The 21,678-nt window shown below is 32.0% G+C and overlaps 1 protein-coding gene across 2 annotated transcripts; it reads left to right on the top strand.

Annotated features, from left to right (window-relative positions):
* Positions 1-431: 431 nt before the first annotated feature.
* LOC132746642 (uncharacterized) lies at positions 432-21,344 on the top strand. 2 transcript variants are annotated; one of them, XM_060735875.1, is made up of 4 exons: positions 432-510; positions 608-676; positions 1,034-1,168; positions 20,982-21,344. In XM_060735875.1, the coding sequence occupies exons 2-4, from the start codon at positions 616-618 to the stop codon at positions 21,056-21,058; spliced, it is 273 nt and encodes a 90-aa protein (XP_060591858.1). In that variant the 5' UTR covers positions 432-510; positions 608-615; the 3' UTR covers positions 21,059-21,344. The 2 variants fall into 2 exon arrangements, with proteins under 2 accessions (XP_060591858.1, XP_060591850.1); XM_060735867.1 differs by lacking the exon at positions 20,982-21,344 and adding an exon at positions 2,584-2,943 and having other exon boundaries at positions 492-510.
* The last annotated feature ends 334 nt before the right edge of the window (positions 21,345-21,678 follow it).

Raw genomic sequence — 21,678 nt, 5'->3', positions numbered from 1 at the left:
CCGTGAAAAGTTTAATTCCTGAAATGAACAAAGGTGCATACAATGACTTCAGATTCATTACTTATTTTACTCTAAAGTGACATGTTTGGAGAACAAAAGAAAGAATGATAGAAAATCAATAGCAAATGTCCAAGTTAAAAGAAAATAAATTGTAGACCAACGCCACATATTGGTTTAGATTACTTAAAGTTCTTCAATTTCAATAAAAGAATGGCATATATTAAGAATTGAATGGATATAGATAAGTGACAAGGTACATTTTTCAGTATCAAATATGTTTCAAATAGGGCTGTCAAGACTTTCAATGTTTTGAGGATTGAAACCATTAGCTACTATCAAGGGGTATAAAATGAAAAGCAGGGCATGCCCTAGTCAGATTTGATATTGAAAAGGTAAATGCCGAATGTGCATGCTCCTTTTTATTTTTTCACATTAGAAAAAAAGGATAATATTAGTTTAATACAATACTATGAAACACATTTTTTTGACATAGCTCTTTTTTAAATTAAGGTAAACTTTGAATTGAACAATTCGAACTCGAATTGTTACTTACCTCGAATGAAATAAAAAGGAGAGTGGAATAATTAAAGATATATTGTTTTTTCAGGGGAAAAAATGAAGCTTCAAACAAGTGTTTTGATTTGCCTTTGCTTGGTAGCAAGTTTAATTCAGCAAGGTTTGCTTTTTAAAATTGATTTTTGGTTATTTAATATTAGATGTTCAATACATGTAAATCGATTCATTAGAAAAGAAGTTTATTCAGTATACTTGTTTTAGTTGTAATGTCTTAGTGAAATATTAAGTGTCTAAAGAAACCACAAGCAATAGTCTATCAAACTCCATAATTATAAAAAATAATTTAAACAAAAAGAACAAGCTCAAAACAAATTAACACAAAATATCAAACAGGAAAATCATTTTGAACTCTGTCGCAATGTAATTTACTTTGAGATAAACAGGAGAATGAGAATAAATATCAATTATATGAGAATCAGAATATTATTAAACATCTAATTTTGTTTCTTTTAAAAAGGCAAAACAGCATCGGCTGCTCCTCCTGGTCCAGGTTCTGGTGGTACAGGAAGTGGAAGTGGATCTGGAGGGACAGGGACTGGGACTGGTACGGGAACGGGCACAGGCGGGGGTGGTGGAGGTGGAGGTTCGTCAGGTAAAAGAAATTATAATAATTCATCATCAATATAATTATTTTCAACATTATTTAAATCCATCTATCCATTCCACTTATTTGATTATTCAAGTGCCTTGTCCAGTATATACCGGAATACGGTATTTAGTGTGTTGCTCCAGTCCTTTTTTAGTCTCACTCCTATGAAAACGCATTTGTGATAGAAATGACGTCTATTTGATTTTACACCACAACGTCTCTCTCTTTGTCCTGACTTTCAAAACAACCAAAACTTAACCGACATAACGTCTAAGCTGATTTATCCCGTAAAGCTCTTAAGCTCTTTCTTGATTAGTTTTTTATTTAATATAAAGAATAAAATACATAACAAAATCGAAGCAATTTAATATTTATGTAAAGAATAAAAAACCTGCCTTGAGTGACAGTATATATAAAGAACTGCATGTTAACGTATTGCATATGCTCAAGTTCTAATTTATACTGTCAAAGTGAAAACAGATTAAATGCAAGATGTTTGTTATTCAAAAAGCCTGTGTGTGCGCTGTATTAAAACATTCTTTATCTATTTTATCAAGTACTTTGGATAAAATGTCATGTTAGCCGTGATCGTCAGTCATTTTTTAAGATAATGTGGCGGTATGAAAGTTAGATATAGGCCTCGTTCATTGACCATTCTCTTTCGGAAAGACCTGGTCACCAATCATGTGGAATTCGTAACAAGATATTTCATAAATACTCAGTAATTACCTATACTTTATGACCGTAAAAGGGAACATTAATTTTAGCGCTATTCTTTCATAAAGTATACATCATATTTGGTAATTCCGCAAATTTCGCAAATACAGAAACCATTTTGTCATACTTTCTACGTGCTCGTGCGATGACAAATGAAAGAGGGGTTATGATAATGAAACTAATAGGGCCGACTTTGTAGTCAGCTTTTTTACATTACGCCCAGATAGAGAAATGAAAATATAAAAATACATGCAACAACAGAGCGTGCTCTCGTGACTTCATCCGTTAATGCATGTTTTCTTATCCGTTGATGTACGTGCACAGTTTTAAGCAAGAATGCTTTTTTTGCGTGATTTCGTCAGACTTACCAATGGACCTTTGAGATGTTTAAGGTTTTATGAAAATTGACTGACTAGCAATCCAGTTGCTGCCCTAAAACATTGGTTAATATTGTAAAGGCAAATAAACACACTGGATTTTTAGTTATACTGTTTGTGACCTAGCATTAAATAAAATAGTCAAGGCTTATACTGTTTGTGAGACCTAGCATTGAATAGAATAGGCGAGGCTATATCTATTGCTGCTTCAACCTGGAAAAATCCATACACGGTGATTACCACGGCATAGACACAAAACTAAAAACTAAAAACATTAATACATCTCATATCCTTACATTTATATACTATACTTTTCTATTTCAGCTGTTCGAGTGAGTGGTGTCATGGTTGCATTGACAGGATTTTGTGCTTTCCTCTACAACATGAAAACATTTAACTAAAAATCTTAGTCTAGTGACACCAAAGTGTTTTCTGAATTTATGATTGTGTTATAAATATAGTTTGTTACATTGCAAGTGATAAGGTTGGTTTCTGATGACGAAATGAGGAAGTTCATTTTCGAATAACAATTACCATTTCATTTATTAGACGTTTAATATACTTTACTGCTATCAGTGGCACATATTCATTTTGGTAAACAATGACGAAATTAACTGCCAGCCAGTTGACTTCCGATTACCCGAGTTTTATATCTGCTTAAAAATAAAGATAGTTGAAAAATTATATTGTTGAGTATATTCCTTGCTGCAAAAACGACCTTCGGAATCATAGTATATTAAGCCCGCAGAAATAAGTTCTCGAACGGTATTAGTAAAATTTACTTTGGTTATTTTAAAACAAAAAGCTGAAATCAGGGAATCTCATTGGCCATTCTAAGAGTAATATAATAGTAAAAGGATCTTTCTTAATCGTATACACGTCCAAATTAAAAAAAAAATATAAAGGAATACATGTATCGCAAACAAACTTTCTAGTACATTGCATCAGGTATTTGAAAACTTCCTCCCAATGAACATTTAACACTACTTTAAAATATACATTTAACTCGTTTCAAATAGCTAATTCAACATAAGAATTAGTCAAATTTTAAATGACATCCTATAATTGTGTCTTTGCAAATGACGAGACTATAAGACTACCAATGATGTTTGCTCACGACCCCAGAAACACATCGACACCAAATGAAAGAAGTATACCGGAAGATTACTGGTACACTCAGTAGATTATTATCAGCGTTCAATTTGATAAAAATTCGCATATTAATAAAGCCTTGATTGTAATTATATTAATGTGTACATGATTATTTAAATGTAAATTACATGTACACAAACGGAAGCAAGAGTTTCATGTAGAAAAAAGTAAGTCGAAGCAGTTTACCTCGTCTGAATATCTTTTAAATATACTTCATGTTTCTTAGATATAATGATTAAAAATAAAATTCATCATGATCTTTGAAGCAGCCAATGATTGACCTGAATGTAGTTCACTTATAACGCAGCTGTGTAAAAAGAATTTTTTTTTTCTACAAAGTTTTGATGACATTAAACCAGTCACGTGTTAGTGCCATAGCATTGAATCACAACAAGATTTTAAAGCATGATTCGTCACAGTTACTTGATACTTGTTAGAGTAACTTTTAAGTATTGTTATAGTTTTCTTGCAAACTGTTGAGTAGTGATAGTTAAGCCGGTGTTAGGGGATGTGAGAAATGTTGAACTATCTATAACCTCTCACTGACAAACTCATATAAATCAATTATAATTTTTTCAACTGTTTGTTTTTGTGTTTATTTCTTTGAGTGATCTGTCCTTTCAAGATTATTTAGGCAAAAATCAAGCGATATTTAGAGAAAATACCAACGTTTTAATAGTACTTAAGTTAAATATATAGCCATGGGAATTAAGTGAATTACTTACCACAGTTTCCCAAATTACTGCCAACTACTCCATAAGAATCAGAGATGAAGTTCAAATTATTTCATAAACAATTCATATTAAGGCTTATGCACGAAATAATTATAGTCCATGGACCTTCACTTTTACCTACTTATCTTAGCGGGTTGGCTTAAGCCTATTAAGTATTGAAGGTTCAATAAGTTAAAGATAATACAATTTTAATTCATATTATCACTTAAGTATGTTTTAAATAAAGCTATAAAATGTTGCAATTGGATATAAATATTTTGCTAGCGTGCCACGGACTTGGGTATCCTTTGTTTTGAAATTTGTCCATTTAATTGATAACCGAACTTAAGTGTTTCTTACATTGTACGATTGACCTTTGCAAATAACGATCCCTAACGATGCAACGGATCATGTAAGGAGAAAAAAGTACAAATAAAAATCCGGTTTCATCGACGATTTACGTAAATTGTTTCTTTTTTGAAGATGTTGTTAAGTTCATGTATGTCATATATTTGTAAATACAATAAAAGGATATATATATTTTTTAAATGAATATAACGTTTTTTCATATTGTTAACCAGGATCATCACTTTAAAAATTTAAAAGGCGAGACAAAGCAACAAACAAAGTAATAATGAATTCTCTTTGTTATCTCAAATAATACCATTTTTAACTGTTTTAAATATTGCATGACGCATTGGGCATGCTTATTTGTTTTTATTACTATAGCGAATATTTAGTATTAAGTTGCTAAAAGCACTTAAAGCACTTCCCGTTATTAATTAATGAAGAAGTTAAATGCTATCCAACAAGAGTAAAATGTTCCTTAAACAATATTACCTTTCCGGCAGGCAATATTTGTTTAATAGGGATATATCGTTTGTATTGAATTAACAAAATGTTGATATCAGTTGTATTAAATGTTGATGGAATATGATCATATTGTTTTCTATACACGGCAATATGGTTCGATTAAACACATTATAATTGCTATATTAAGATTTTATTTTTGTATCTTCTCGATAGAAAGAAGTATTTAATGTTTGTAATATTCTGGAAGAAAGTGATCTTTTGATCTCAAGGCAATGGAAACAACACTAAATATATTGTATGAAAATTACAGATTCTGTTTGATATATTCTTGCATATCAGACAGGATTATCTACCGTTTTCACCGGTGTAAGAAAACTCTGTCTTACACCCCCATGTAAGACAAGTCGCGTGTGTTAAATGACGTCATTGACGCGGGCCTTTTATGAATGAATTGCGTTCTTATGATGACGACATTTTTCCTTATGAATGAAGTTGTATGCTCATACGCTACTATAAGAAAAAAGTGCGTAATGAGAATATCAGTTTTCATAATTTCTGTTCCGAAAATAATTGACATGCAATATGCATGAAAAAGAATCAAACACTGACTGTCGGTGCAGACGGAAATATTTAGCTCTCGGGTAACTGTTTAGCGGAAATTCAACAGAGCCTCGTTACCGCTGTTATCAGTTCCCTCGAGCTAGATATTCCGGTCTGTACCGGCAGCCGGTGTAAGATTCTTATATTCTGTTCATGGGGGATAATATATAAAAGTGCAATCTAATTAAAATTAGCTACTAAATAAATTACGCTATACATTGGGATTTAACATCAACTCACAGACAGTCACATCTCGTGGTCTTTCAACAACCAAACGTTGGCGAGCTTTCATTATCCTGAAAGCGATGCGGTCTTGGAAAACCAATACTGAATACGTAAATTTTCACGATTTCGAGAACAGACATGACGTTTTCCATATAGCCGGCAAGTAGACTAGCAAAACAATTCTGCCTATTAAAATTGATTATATCATTTTAATTTTATTTTGTTAAAAATAACTTCAAACATTTTTTTGCTAACTAAAATCACAATTTGTTATGAAAGTTCCACGGATTACGGTATTTTGATACTAATGTCTATCTGTAAAAAACAGGTTTGATTGCATTGCTAAAATAGCTCTCTCGGGAAATTAAATTTTAAAGAAGGCGAAACATATACGATCGTCATCAGATCTATATGTAAGAAATTAGCCAGAATGTATAAAAGTGCAACATCTCTAATGCCTCCTTGTGGCGGTTTTTCATGTTCAACACAAATGTGCTTGAATCAATGATCCCTACGAAGTACCAGAAAAAAAACTGCTCCCTTTATCACAATGCTTAAATTTAAGCACAAATCATTTGCACTTATATTAATTGCAATTTTGTATGTCTTATTTATGCGTTCAATTCTTCTCGCGCAATACCAGAGCGTAATTGCCACCGAGATAACTGTCACCATCTTTCTGGATATTATCATTCGCAAATAAAACACATAACTAATTATTTTGGCGGAACAACCCGGTGAATTAGGACAGCTTTTATCTCGGAAGACAATACGCGGATATTTGGCGAAGGAATACTGTATGTGTAATTGAATTCGCGGAAGCAAATTTTCGCGGAAAGGTCCAATTTGGGGGTCTATACAAATATTCGCGCTATTTTGAATTCGCGGAGGTGACTGCCAAAAATTATAAATTTGCGTAGACCGCCCAAGATAAAAAAATAAGGGAAATTACTCTTACAAGATTTTGAAATGGTGTAAAATACGGACGAATGCAGACAATGTTACGAATCAAAATACAATGTATAGCGTTAAGTACTAGTAATTTGGTGGGAGTTCAAAGTTATTTTCACTACCTTGCGTCCAACAATACGCTATTGTACACTGCAAAACAAAGAGCGGACAGATTATGGTAAACAAAATAATGCTGACTGTAAACGTGCATGATTTTTCACAGTTTTACAAAAAAAAAAATATATATATATATAGTAAAACAGAATTCCCAAAAGAAAAACTGTGTTGCAGGCAATTTTATGTCGTGCAATGCTTCTCAAAAACAAAATGTAATAAAAGCATAAGTTCAATGTTTGGAGCATGTGGTATATATAGCATACTTCTTGCAACTTTTAATATAAATATTATTTTTAAAATTTTTTAAAAAAAATTGTACTTTATAAAAAAGAGCTTATATATCATGTAATCCTCATGTATGACTAATTAGAAAGATATCTTTAATGTATTTTATATTTGAGTCGCGTCACGACAAAACCAACATAATGGGTTTGCGACCAGCATGGAAATCCAGACCAGCCTGCGCATTGCGCAGCCCAAAAAAGTTGTTTCCGCCCCCACCATGAATCAGGGATCCATGCGTTCGCTGTCAGTTTCTCCACTTGTAATAGAGTTGATAAGCGAACAGTATGGATCCTGATCATACGGCTGGTCTGGATCCATGCTGGTCGCAAACCCAATATGTTGGTTTTGTCACGACACGGCTCAAATATTAAATAATTTCTGCCATATCAAATTGACGCCATATAAGGAAATCAATGTTATCATCTGAATGATGAAGAAAGTATTTCTGAAGGTACATCTTGTTAAAACTTACATTTCTAATGACAACTAATGAAAAAAAGATGATCTATAATTCAGCAGACATGTTATAATTTTTGTACTTCTATATGGTGCTAGGATACATTTTATGCAATGTCATGCTGGATTCGTGTCCAGACAGCATCCGTTGAAAGCTAAATGAATAAAAAAATCACAAAAACAAAACAAAAACAAAACAAAAACATGCAGTTATTTTATTAATAGATCTTAAAAAAGTCACTAACGCAATCAAGTACGAAATCAAACATCCGTAAATATAGACCCATAAAACATTGTCATTTAACATCCTTCAGAATAATAGCGAAGAATCAATTAAATATATGATAAATCATCTCTCTCAAACTCCCATATTCCCCTGGGCATCGGTCAAGTTAGTATCGTTCGTTTTTTTAATACAATGGCATTCATTCAAGCTGACGAGGGAGCATATCCCCCTCCTTCGCTACCCAACAGATACGCAGTTACATAAAAAGATTTTAACGCCCGTGACAAAGCAACCTACGTGAGGTTGGCATCAAAACAAGTGTCCAGCCGACCATACTTGAACATGGGCACAGTTGGGAGAATCCGCTCTTTGACTTTATCTCCGAACCATAATGAAATCATCCGATATCCGGTTCATATTGAACAATATATTTCAATTTATTTTTAATTCTAACATATTGATTTTAAATTCTGATAAATAAGTCTTATGTTTTGCAATGTAATGTAAAATATTTGTTACATTTACATTGATTTGCAATTATTTACTAAAAGAGATTTTGTTTTGAAAGCAACGCATTTCAATTTGCATTTTATTATACAATTATTGTTAAAATTTTTTTTTTATTGGTCTATATAGTATTTCGAATTTTTAAATTCTCCCAAGTGAACAATTTGAAACAATTTTATTCACTTTTTTTTGGCTCTACTGTCTCGGAAAACTTAAACAAATATGAATTTCCGTAACGTTAATTTGAATTCACACCTTATTCATTCTAATAGAAATGAAAAGGTTGTCTAGACAGTCCCATAATATGTTCAAGAAAACATTGCAATGTATATAATATATATTCAATCTCAGTAATATATTTTTTGTCTTAAAATGTCGGTAAAGTTTTCTCACCATCCTACAGTTTTACTTTACTCTTTAATGTATAAATTAAAATACTTGTTACCAATAATCACTTCAAGAATACACATCTCTGTCAAGCCTCTGTCAAGTCTTTTGGACTTAAAATTACGGTACTCTGCGCCACAGATTATTTCTCCTCCACTTAACTTTAAAGAGGCTCCAGCTTTTATTTCCTGTTTGAAAAACAATAATGTGTAGTTTCAAACTAAGTATTTCAGTAATTTCGTCTTGGAAACGTGCATCATATCACTTTAAAGTTCTCTTCAAAACTGCATCTCGGGGCGTCAGTGACGTTCGTTTCGGGGAATCGTCTGCTTTACTAATCTAAATAAAAAGAGAGGAGGTATCGAGGTGATTCATTTTTCGTTTTGTATTAAATTCACTTTTAAAAAAAGGTTATTACAAATAAAGATAATATAAGGCTTCGCTAAAAATCACTAACACACAAAGACAAAATTATGTTTGCCTTTCAATAGGAAATTCGTTTTCAGAAAGAACTCTCAGAGATAGATGTGGTAGATGTAAAGATTCATCAGTATTGATTTTACAATGCCTTATCAATTGAAGTAGAAGATCAAATTAGCCGGGCTCTAGCTCTTTACTTTTTTTTCAAACGAAGTAGCAAAATGATTGTCTATCATCATTGTTGTTAACGTTTGTTCATACATGTATATATTTATCAAGTACACGTTGTAACAGTAAGTAAGCCAATAATCTTCAATAAAAAATATTGCTTTAACATTCGATTAGTTGTTGGAAAATATACAGGATATTAATAAATTAAACCCGCATATTAGTAAAATAGAACTAAAGAACGCCCAAAAACACAAAACAAAATTGTAGAAGATATTACAGACTCGGTTTGACTGAAACTGTTCAAGATTTACATTAGTTATTTCGATCTTTACACAACATTTTTTAAGTGGACCCTTGTTTTCTAAAGAAACCACGTTAAAATCAATCTTTTTTTCACATTATCGTTTAAATCGTGCATTTTGTTTCGTGGAATTTGCGTTTTATGGTATAATCCCTTTTTTAGATAACTTAAAGTTAAATGGATTTTTGATAAGGACAATAATTTCTTCTTTTGAAGTTTTCTTACAAACCTGCATGCAATATTCAATAAAATATAGAACTATCTACAAACACTAGGCATCTACTGTAGATGCTATCCCGCATTTTAAATTATCGTAACATCTAATCGAAGTAAATTTTATGAAGCTTACATGTATTTTCTGTATTGTAATCAAGTGTTTAACAACGACAACGTGGTAATCAATTAATCAATAAATGTTGAGTTACGTGTTCAAAACCACTTTGGTTCCTGTTGTGAATTTACACTGAGTTAGAAGGTAGCGTTTAACTTAATTAAAAGATTCCGTTATCAAGGGAGGGGTTTCGTCATATTTGATTTAAAAATATGCCGACAACATGGTTCGATCAAAATTTTTATAATAACTGTAAAATGGCAGTTGTATTAAGCCAATGGTTTGCAGAAATCAATAGTTGGTATATAAACTATATCATTATTATTGACTAGAAATAGTAAAACTTAACTTCTCCCACTATTACATATTTTATAAGTTTACGTCTTTTCCAGCAAAAAGAATAAACACAAATCCTTTGCACATACAGTAGAAGAAAGCTTGTTTTTCTTATTCATGGTTCAATCAATAATGCCAATAATTGTCAGTTTGTTTGGATGATGCTATCATTCCAATACCATGATCATATAATTGAATTTATTTGACAGAACCACCCGATGACTTGAAACAGCTTTTGTCTTTGGTGACAATACGCGGATATTCGGAGAGGAAATATACGAAGAATATATATAAACAAACCGTTCCTTCCGATTCATAACTAGTACATAGAGTAAATAGATCGATATAATTGTCTTCATAGTTGTAATAGTACACAATAAAGGAATAAAAGGGAATGAGTTAAATTGTTATTTATGGTTCATGTATGAGTATCTTAAGCACTTCACATGCACCTTTTACAATTTAAAAATCAAAATATACTGTACGAGTATAAAGCAAGCATTAATACTCAAGTTTTCTTTTTCACACATCAAATATACTTTTAACTGAAGCTCATATTAAAGTATTTCTGCGATATCAAATTGATGCCATATAAGGAATTCAACTGAATATCTAATTGATAAAAGAAAAAACTTTTGAATGCACATCGTGGAGATATTGGCATTTCTATGACAACTGATTAAAATAGGAGTTGATCTATAATCCAGCAGACAAGACTGTTATTATTTTGATACATCATGCTTCTTGTATACATTTAATTCAATGCAGGAGATAATTCCTGTCTAGACAGTATCCGTTGCGCTAAGACTAACAAAACAACCACTATATCAACTAAAGAATCCTTATATTTGTCTCTTATTTTATAACACATGAAAATGTTATAGGAAACAAGAAGAATCTTTTAAAAGATACTCAAACCAAAGTGCTAGGGGCATTGATTTGACCTAAAATATGTTTGACCTTGTTATTTATGCAATAAAATAATAGTATATTAAAAAATTTTTTTTACTGTTATATCATTATAGACAAGGTGTGCAACATCCGAGTGCGAAAATTATGAGTATGTCCGTTCTCGTTGTCAAAATTTTCCACCGGGCGGTAATCTCGTCCGATTTTCACATGGAATCAATGCAATATATATTTTTCTATCACAACTGACTATACCACTAGCGCCTTTGACTCGGACGAGGTTAAACTGATTTTACTTGCATGGTGTCTTTCGTGATCGTGGATGTTATTAGAACGTCATTTATTACTCGGTTAATTCTTATGTTGAATAAAATATTCACTATGGAATTAAATAAAATTTCAAAGCAGTGTAAAATATTTATTGGGAGGAAATTCATAGATCTCAAATTTCCGAAAATATCTAGAAAGTGTGTTTTAGATTCTCCTTCGGATTTTTTTTTTTATAATTTAGACGTGTAAACGTTTCAGAAAGATCCATGGGATAATTATACTAATTTTAGATTGGTCAATGAGATTCCCCGGATTTAAGTTTGAAATTTTAAAATGACAATGGAAATCCTTCTAATATTCAGTTCTTCCCTGTAAATTTTACAGAAAGACAAAACGATCTCAGACGGACTTCGTCGAAAAAAAAGCCAAATAAAAAAAAAAAAAAAAAAAAAAAAAAAAAGTAGCGTGTAATATGAAAGATATCACTTACGCAATAAAGTGTACTGCATAAATGAACAAACACGACACTTAACACCCATTAAAGAAAAAAGCAAAGAATATCAACGAATCATTGAAATCCATAAAAGCAAGCCCTTACCTACCCCGCTACCAAAATATATAAATATTTGATATAAAAAGAAAAGAAAAACTCGTTGTCACTAGGTGAAGCTTCAAGTTTTTTTTACATTCATGGAACATTATAAATTGAAACGGCCTGTATATGGAAGGGTATTAACGCAAAAATCTTATGTTACATCGTGCTTTCTAACTTGTACATCTTGCATTCTGACTTTTACATGTTGCTTGCTTTCTTACATGCACATTATGCTTTCTGCTGTGTGCGTCTTGCTTAATTGTATGTTGATATCGTTATTTAACGATCAATTATTATTCATTTGTTGATCTGGTATATATTAATTCAATAACTTAACCTGCAACTGTTTGTATTTGGGTCTATTTACTCAACTTGAATGACGAATGTCATAAGGTAGAATGACGCATAGCCGAAAGCCGAATGCAGCAAGCATGATACGACGCGACATCTGGTGTAATAATATGTGACACCCAAATCATGCTAACAGGTGGCGCTACAGTTATATTCTCGGTAAAGTCCGTAATGCGGTTCGGATTCAGTTTACCAAGTTACGTCCCTTTGTTTTAAATTTCCATTTCCACTATGGAGGAAATAATACGGAAGAGCATTAGTGCCAGGTGTATGTTTTTATTAACTCGAAATTTCGAGTTACTAACTCGAAATTTCGACTTACTAACTCGAAATTTCGAGTTACTTATCTCGAAATTTCGAGTTACTAACTCGAAATTTCGACTTACTAACTCGAAATTTCGACTTACTTATCTCGAAATTTCGACTTACTAACTCGAAATTTCGACTTACTAACTCGAAATTTCGACTTACTAACTCGAAATTTCGACTTACTAACCCGAAATTTCGACTTAGTAACTCGAAATTTCGACTTACTAACTCGAAATTTCGAGTTACTTATCTCGAAATTTCGACTTAGTAACTCGAAATTTCGACTTATTAACATTACAAGAATGGCCAAAGTTATTTTAGATGGTATAAGATATAGTAGGCAGTGCCTTTGAACGATGGAGATGGAGAAATGGGTGCCTGGACAAAAACTATTGAAATTTAACTTAAACTTAGTAATGGCATGTACACACCCGACATAAAAAATACAAGGCTTCCTTTAATTTGTACGTTCAGGCGTTCTTCAGACGTTGTATTGTATCCCATCTGTTCGAACATACCTTTTCACTAGTTATATTCTTATTATCCCTGTAAAAAAAACGATCCTATACTTTACGTGTGGGACATCTGAGGAAAGTATCGCGGCGTGGCCAAAATAGGGCGTGCTGAGGCCTTTGTCAAAATTGTTGGACTGACTATATTTCTTGTAAAATCGGATGCTTTTATATTGTTCCCAACATATATATTATAACAAGTATCACTTTTATCAACTTTTATCAACACAATATGAATCAAAGTATTAGTAAATAATGAATAATGTTACAAAAACATTATTAGTATAAAGAAACGTGACAGAATAACTGGCCTATACACGTCATTTAAAACTTATTTAACACATGATATTGCACAGTTTACAATAGGGTGGGTTTGTTGATTCTCCATATGATGGTTGTATGTGTGCGTAAGAAAAAGAAACACCCTGTTAACACGGAAATGTGGAAAGTGTGATTTTACATCCCCCCCCTCCACAAAAAAGCGAAGGATATGTTCAGTATGTGTGGACAATTTGACCCTATAAAATTGTTCTGTTAAATAAATGTTAAAGGTGCTCTGTCAATGTGCAACAACTACACACGAAAGAAAGTATCTTGAATTCAATCCTTGCTTTCACCGGCAACCAATGAAAGTCGTGCAATGTAAGTCGAAATTTCGAGTTACTAAGTCGAAATTTCGAGTTACTAAGTCGAAATTTCGAGTTAGTATGTCGAAATTTCGAGTTACTAAGTCGAAATTTCGAGTAAGTAACTCGAAATTTCGAGTTAGTAACTCGAAATTTCGAGATAAGTAACTCGAAATTTCGAGTTAGTAAGTCGAAATTTCGAGTTAGTAAGTCGAAATTTCGAGTTAGTAACTCGAAATTTCGAGATAAGTAACTCGAAATTTCGAGTTAGTAAGTCGAAATTTCGAGTTAGTAAGTCGAAATTTCGAGTTAGTAACTCGAAATTTCGAGTTAATAAAAAACATACACCTGGCACTAATGCTCTTCCGTAAAATAAGGCAAACATATATATACAAAACTATTTAACCAATTTTTGTATTTATTACTGAAACTTTGTGGGTCAAATTATATTTCCAGCTGACAATGACAAGTTGCATATTTCCAAATCAATGATTTTAGAATTATTTTTTTATCAAGAAAATAATTATAAATAGAACAATTGTTCAAAGTGCTTGGACCATAAAAAACTTCTTAGTCAAATATTTCATCCTCTATAAAAGTAAATACCTGTGACCATCCACAACATTTATAATGTGTTTTTATTAATTAGGACATTTTCTTGCCTATTTTCAAACTAAATTTGTACACATTGTTAGATATTTTTAAATTCAACTTGTCAAAAAATGTCATTTTTCACTAAGTTGAAATTATTTACTAAGATGCTTTATGAATACGGGCCCAGGTTCTTGTTCACAGTGTCAGCTTAAAACTGAATAGAAAGAACTGCTGCCAAAATCAGTTGAGTCAATCTGTGAGAGTGCAGCTTTAAGACGAATGATTTCATAATATTAAGTGATGAGTACATAAAAACAAAATGTACAAAAATGGTCCCAAGAAATGGTAATAAAATGAATATTGCATGTTTGGCTGAAGATGCCTTTTTAGTAGTTTTCTTAAGTTATAGCCTTCATGATATTTGAAACAAAAAAGTTTTATACCTTAACGCAATAGTATTTGCAATACAAACACCGCTGAGAATGTAGAAAACATGTTTATTAATATCTTCTATGACAAACAATTCATTTGATTAACCTTATATTTTGACATTTGTGTTTTGTTTCTGTTGTAGGGAAAACCATGAGCAGACGGACTTTTCGCATATAAAATCTGCTATAAGAGATAGAATCATCCAGGTCGCTAATAATGTTGGCAATTTCCGGACTGAAAACATAGAATAAGAAATAGACTAAGTAAGGACATTACTAACTCAGTTGTCCTATCATGTAGATGGAAATATGAGTTTTGATAAAGTTAATGAAGCCTTTGATATCCTTATGAGTGCTGAATCAGAAGAGTCTGTTTGTCAGAACAAACCAAATTTATTGTATTTATTGCAAAAGGCCGACCTTCTCATAACATTCCTGAGGAGACACTTTTATATTTTATTGAAAAAGGATTTGCATTAAAGCAAATGTCGGATATGCTGTCAGTCAATACAAGAACAGTCAGCAACAGAATGGAAGACTTTGGGCTTTCAATAAGGCAGTCATACTCTTCCAAGTGATGAAGAACTGGTGGCAGTAGATCAGCAGAAAGTGACCCAATTTCCTTCCATTGGATACAAGTCAGTAAAAGGACATTTCATGTCAGTAGGCATTCGAATAACAGAATCACGCATTCGCAGAATAATGAGAGAAGTTGATCCACTTGGCGTTATGCTTCGCAATGTTCTCTGCAGGACATACACGATCAGGAGACGGTCATACTCTGTGTGAGCACCAATGGCATTATGGCATGTGGACTCTAACCATAAATTGATAAGGTTTTTATCAATAGTTTACTTAGTTATTTTGTATAAACTGTAATCCATACATTTTAATTCTTATCAAAGTATTATTTTAGATAAGTACATGTATACAGTAGTGTAGTAGTTACGAAGTGCGAATAACTATCAAGGTCATACATCTTTTTCACTGTATATTTAATATAAGACTTAACCTCAAGACAACAGTCAATCAAACCGAGTAACATATATTTTTATTCATAACATTAGCTTTTTTAACATGCCTGTCTGATATAAGTACCATTGTATTAAATTTAAGTTAAACTGAATTAATATTATCATTGCATGTCATTTGATTTTTTTTCAGATGGAGATTCATCTTTCATGGTGGCATTGATGGCTATTCAAGACTTCCTGTCTACCTACAAGTAGCTGCTGACAACACTGCTGCTACAGCTTTCACTTCCTTTCAAATAGGTGTTCAGCAGTATGACATACCAGAACATGTCAGGACAGATAAAGGCATAGAAAAAAAACAAGAGTAAGATCAACAAGGCAAAGGAGACGTTCACAGGACGCGGTCCCGACACACTCAAAAAACCTAGAGCGGATATAAGGGTGAAAGGAGTGGGACATGTAATGTGAAATAATATCAACTAAAACGGGCCCATAAGGGAATTAAAGGGATAAGGGCTGTAAGGGTGAAAAGGTGGGGGGAGGGGGGGTAAAAAAGGGTGAGGGGGGAATTGAGAAAATACTTACCGTCAACAAAAATCCAACAAGACAGACATCACAAACCATGTAAACATCCAAAACAAGTAACAAAACAGACATGAAAAACACGTGAAGGAACACAGAGGGGTACCGCCTTGGAACGGTCAGTGGTAGTTAAACCACTGGGGAGTTTAAACCGGTTTAAGGCGCGCCAAACCTCACTCTTAGCCCCAAAATGTTCTTGAATGACATTAAAGTGTAAATAAAAATAATCCCCGCCAAGTGAAATTCATACAATGGTCATGGTTACTTTAGACGAAATAAATAAAACACATACACAAATATGTAAATATGTAGAAAAAGGTAATTCCTAATGACTATTACCAAAGTACTCGATGCCTTAAAGGAAGGCAGAGCAACAAGAAAATCACCTACAAGGGCCCGACGAAGCAAGACGGAAGACGAACATTAAGACAATTCAGTCCCAAAGGGCTTTAAGAACTGTCCAGCATAGAGTCTCCCACTTAGTCCGTCAGATGTAATTTAAAGAGGAAAGCGTAGCGTCCAACTGTAAAAGGGTTGAACGCCAAGCATGCGGTATGCCTTAAAATAATTGGGTCATAACCTCTTTTAATAAACCGTTTGATAATTTTAGTGAAGACGGCAGAAAAATTACTATGACCCATGATCCTACGAAGTTTGTAAACCACATCTCCATAGAAGTCAGGTTTGCTAATTAATACCTAGTCGTAAAAGAGTTTTTAAATTACAATTAAATTCTAAAACTAAGTCTGAATTACGATGGTAAAACTTTGTAAAATATTTACGCAATTTATGATAGCGATAACCTTGTTTAAGAACATTGTTAGTAATATATAAATTGCGCTCATTAAAATCATCTAGCAAATGTAATAAATTGAGAAATATACACCCCATCTAACTGTGGAATTAGTTAACAATATTAAAATCAAAATAATCTCTTTTATCGTAGTTTTTAGTTACTATAGTATTGTTAATGATAGAAATGTTTAAATCTAAAAAAAGATGTAATAACGTCTGAAGAGTTAGTTTTATTCAATTAAAATAGATAAATACAGAATCCCTAAAGAAAGCCCAACACGACAAAATTGAAAATGTTGCAGGCTCGGTTTGATTGAGCCTGTTCATGGACGGTACTGGAAAGTGCAATTTACCGTCCACGCCCCCTAGCACCGGCCCAAGCAGAATTCAACATTTAAACATGAAATGGTAAAATTTTGAATTTAGAAACATCCGCAGATGTGTTCACTGGAATATATTTTAGAAACCAATTGATCGAAATAAGGATTATTCATGTTAAGAATGTCATCAAGGTAGCGGGAAGTGTTGTTAAATGCATGTATAATTTCCTGATGTGAAGTAGAGGAAAGACTTAATATAAAATTCCTCTCATAGCAGTAAAGAAATAAATCAGCTATCAGGGGGCACAAGTAGTTCCCATTGGAATGCCTATTATCTGTTTGAGAACTGTATTACCAAACCTGACATAAATGTTATCTAATAAAAAAGAAAGTGCTTTACAAACTTCGTCACAGGTCCACATTGTATATTGTTTAATGATACCATTGGAAAAGAAAGTCTTCATTTTTACCCCATCTTACTACTCTGTTTACCTTTTAGCCCTAATTGTTCTGGAATTTCATTCATTACACCCATTATCAGGAGATAATTTGGTAATATGTTACTTGTCATTGTGGGAGGTCTGTAGAAATCTGTACGACAATATTTTCAAAATAGAACATGTCCTATCCCTTACATCTAGACTTAAGGTTTCCGAATTCAAGAAGTAGTAGCCTTCACATATTAAGATTTGCCTGTAAAGCTTAGTTTTAATTGGTGATGTACTTCAAAATCAGGCCTTAAGCAACAATTACTTTTATGCTTACGCATTAATAGCTTATGAAAGAGACTCTATTTTAAGATAGGGAAAATCTTATTCAGGCAGTGAATATGATAGACCAGTGAATATGAATGTCGCATGTCTTTGGGGTCCTCCTGGGCTCCTTGCCACTGGCTCTTGTTACTGGGTCGGGTGGGGGCTGTGTTCATTGAACGCTGCCTTTCCTTGATGATCTTGTTTATCATATTTTTTTGCTGTACTGTCACTGAATATGAGCCTGATTCTAGTTTTAGATTGGAAAACTCTAATTCAGGCAGTGAATATGGTATAACACCCAAATATTTTATTAGATATAGCTTTATACCCCTTAGAAATAAATAAAAATGTAAAAAAAAAAAAAATAAATAAAAAAAAAAGATAAAACTAAGATAATGTAAAGTATTAAAATACTTAAAGATATGTCGAACTGCTTTAAATCGTTTCAATTAAATTAAGTCCAAATGTGATCAACAAATCTTGTCAAATGAAAAAAAGGAGATTAGGTAAAAGATAACATTTTTTGTATCTGTTCAGATATGGTTGTTAAGACGTTAAAAGTTTGTGGCATGAAACCATTAACTACTTCCAAGGGGTATAAATTGAAAAGACGGACACACACTAATCAGATACTGCAATAGAAAGGTTGGTTGTAACTGTGACGGTTCTTTTTTTCAAAATGAACAGAGCAAAATTTCTTTTTTCAAAGTGAAAATTTAATACGAAGAAAATTGGAATATCTTTTACATAACTCATCAATTACAAATATATACACAATAAAAGGATTATCAATTATATTTTCAGGGAAAGATGAAGTATCCAGCAACAAGATTTTTCTTTTGTCTTTGCTTGATAGCCATACTGGTACACCAAGGTTTGTTTATATATATATATATATATATATATATATATATATATATATATATATATATATATATATATATATTTAATGTCTTTATTCTACAATATAAATGAAATAAATTGGATTTTTTTGGCTTTAATGTCACACAGCATTAGAAAAAAAATACTTGATTTATGAATTTATTTAGCAGTCTTTCTTTTACTTCTTATAGTTTGTAATTTTTGTATAAAATAATGAGTTTAAAATCAAAGTTTTCTAAAAAGAACAAACATCTGTGTGCAAACAAAATTTACAATGATCGAAAAAATGCAGCATCGGAATAACTGAAAATTAAAAAACCTGAAACAAACAAACACATCAAAACAAAAGAAACAAACAAACACATCAAAACAAAAAGAAAGATAAAAAACAAACAAACATTAACATAAAAACAACAAAAAAAAACATCCTAACCCCCCCCCCCAAAAAAAAAAAAACAACAACAAAAACAAAACAAAACAACACACGCACGCACGCACGCACACACACACATACACACACACGCTCACGCACACGCATCTAAAGATGAATATTTATTCAAATAATAATTATGTCTTAATATTAAAAGGATGCAATGCTACAACGACTAAAAAATCTCCTCCTCCTGCTGGAACAAAACCACAGAGTGGTGCAGGTGGTGGCGGAGACTCGTCAGGTAAAGTTTCGTTATCATATTAATTCGTCATTAATGAAATCATTTTTAATATTATACTATAACTGTAAGTTGTCATCCATCTTTATCACCATCATCATCATCATCATCATCATCATCAATATCAGTGATGTCATCATTGTTGTAATCGTCAAAACTTTAAATATCATATATTTACGTGTTGCACAGTATTTATTTTTTTGTTCTTATTCAAGCAAGCAAATTTAATGTAAGAAACCATTTCAAACTAAATAATAAGTTCAATTGATATTTTCATGAACCAGAACGAGACCGAGTTGTATTGTATACAAAACAAAAATAAATAAAAAGTAAAAATAAATATTGTAATTTATTTTATACCTTAACACTAATGGAAATTTTTTCTAAATGAAAAAAAAAAAAAAAAAAAAAAAAAAAAAAAAAAAAAAACTGTAAAAAATAAACCCTCACGTTACGGAATGGAAATAAACATTTAAGAAAGGTATTATTTTTATTTTTTCATGCGCAAATGGCAAATATATCGGCATTCTATATTACTGAATTTATGACCTCTAAACAGTGCTATATTCTGGATAAGAGATATCAATTTTAAGCGCAATGTCGTAGTACTAATCAAGCAAGTTTTGCGTTCAAATATGCAGTATTATTGTTACGAAAGCAGGGGTAGGCATCGAATTGATAAATATACTGAACCAAAAAAGAAACTTTCGCAAAGTATGTGCCAGTTGTTCAAGGGTACCACTTAGATGTATATACATGTAGTAGCTTGTAAAACTCGTTTTGTTTGCAAAATCGGTCAGCTAATCCCCGTATAAAAGCCCGATGTTTATTCAACGTAAAAAACGAGTTTCAAAAGGATTGAAAAACTGTACTAACATATCTACATTCACACTTGGAGAAAGTTTCTTTTTTTGTTTCAGTATATTTGTTGAACTACGTTTAGCGGAAAAGTAGTTTTCTTTGAATAATTGATAAAGTCTAATAGATTCTAGGTTCTTATTTCTATTGTTACAGTATCTAATAGTTGAAGCCTCTCCACAAAAAGAAAGACTATAACTGTAGTGCCATGTACTACACGCCCATTAAACTTCATTTGTTTATAACGTTATAATCTTAACTTTTATCTAACAGTTATGCTTTTTTTTACTTTTGCAGCTATTCGTGTGAGTGGTGCCATGGTTGCAGTGACAGGATTTCTAGCATTTATCTACAACATAAAAACGTTCCATTAATGTTTCTAAACCTGGATATTAGCGATGACATCAATAGTTACTTTTAGTTTTAATTTAAATTTGTTATTTCACGTATATTGTATTGGTAACTGATGACGAGATGAAAGATATCATTTTCTGAATACAAATTACCAAACTTAATTATAAGACATTTCATACTTATGACTTTTATGACTGTGTGTAGGTAAATAATGACGAAAGAAGATGCCTAAATGGCTAACTTTCCGATTACCAGAGTAACATGTTTGTTAGAAAATAAAAACAAAATTAATAAAATTGTACTGTTGATAGTTTTCCTTGCTATATATCCCTCACAAAACAACGGTCTTAAATTTAAAGGAAAACGTATATGACAAATGAGGAAACACACGCATTCACTATAATTACATATTTAAAAAAATAATTCTGGTTTGTCACACGCATTTGTTATATATTTAAGAAATTGCAATAAGCATAATCTTACAGATACGAATATTCCAAATACAAATTTTCTCCTTAAAAGTACTGTTTGCCTTTCAAAAGAAAGATGCTTCAGGAAGAGAAAACAGTGTTACTTTCGGTGATAGACGAGGTAGACAGAAGAGTCCACAAGTATTGATTATTTACAATAACGTAATTAA

Source organism: Ruditapes philippinarum, unplaced genomic scaffold (assembly GCF_026571515.1).
Source record: "Ruditapes philippinarum isolate M1 unplaced genomic scaffold, ASM2657151v2 ctg1730_1_1_1_1, whole genome shotgun sequence".
NCBI lineage: Eukaryota > Metazoa > Mollusca > Bivalvia > Venerida > Veneridae > Ruditapes > Ruditapes philippinarum.
The sequence above is the reverse complement of the archived record's forward strand: the minus strand, read 5'-3'. Positions and strand labels throughout refer to the sequence as shown.

Bases quoted from the DNA above. Each gene is read 5' to 3' on its own strand.
- LOC132746642 (XM_060735875.1), top strand. From the start codon at position 616: ATGAAGCTTCAAACAAGTGTTTTGATTTGCCTTTGCTTGGTAGCAAGT. The intron at 677-1,033 runs GTTTGCTTTTTA...TCTTTTAAAAAG, and splicing joins AGCAAGTTTAATTCAGCAAG to GCAAAACAGCATCGGCTGCT. The intron at 1,169-20,981 runs GTAAAAGAAATT...TTACTTTTGCAG, and splicing joins TGGAGGTGGAGGTTCGTCAG to CTATTCGTGTGAGTGGTGCC.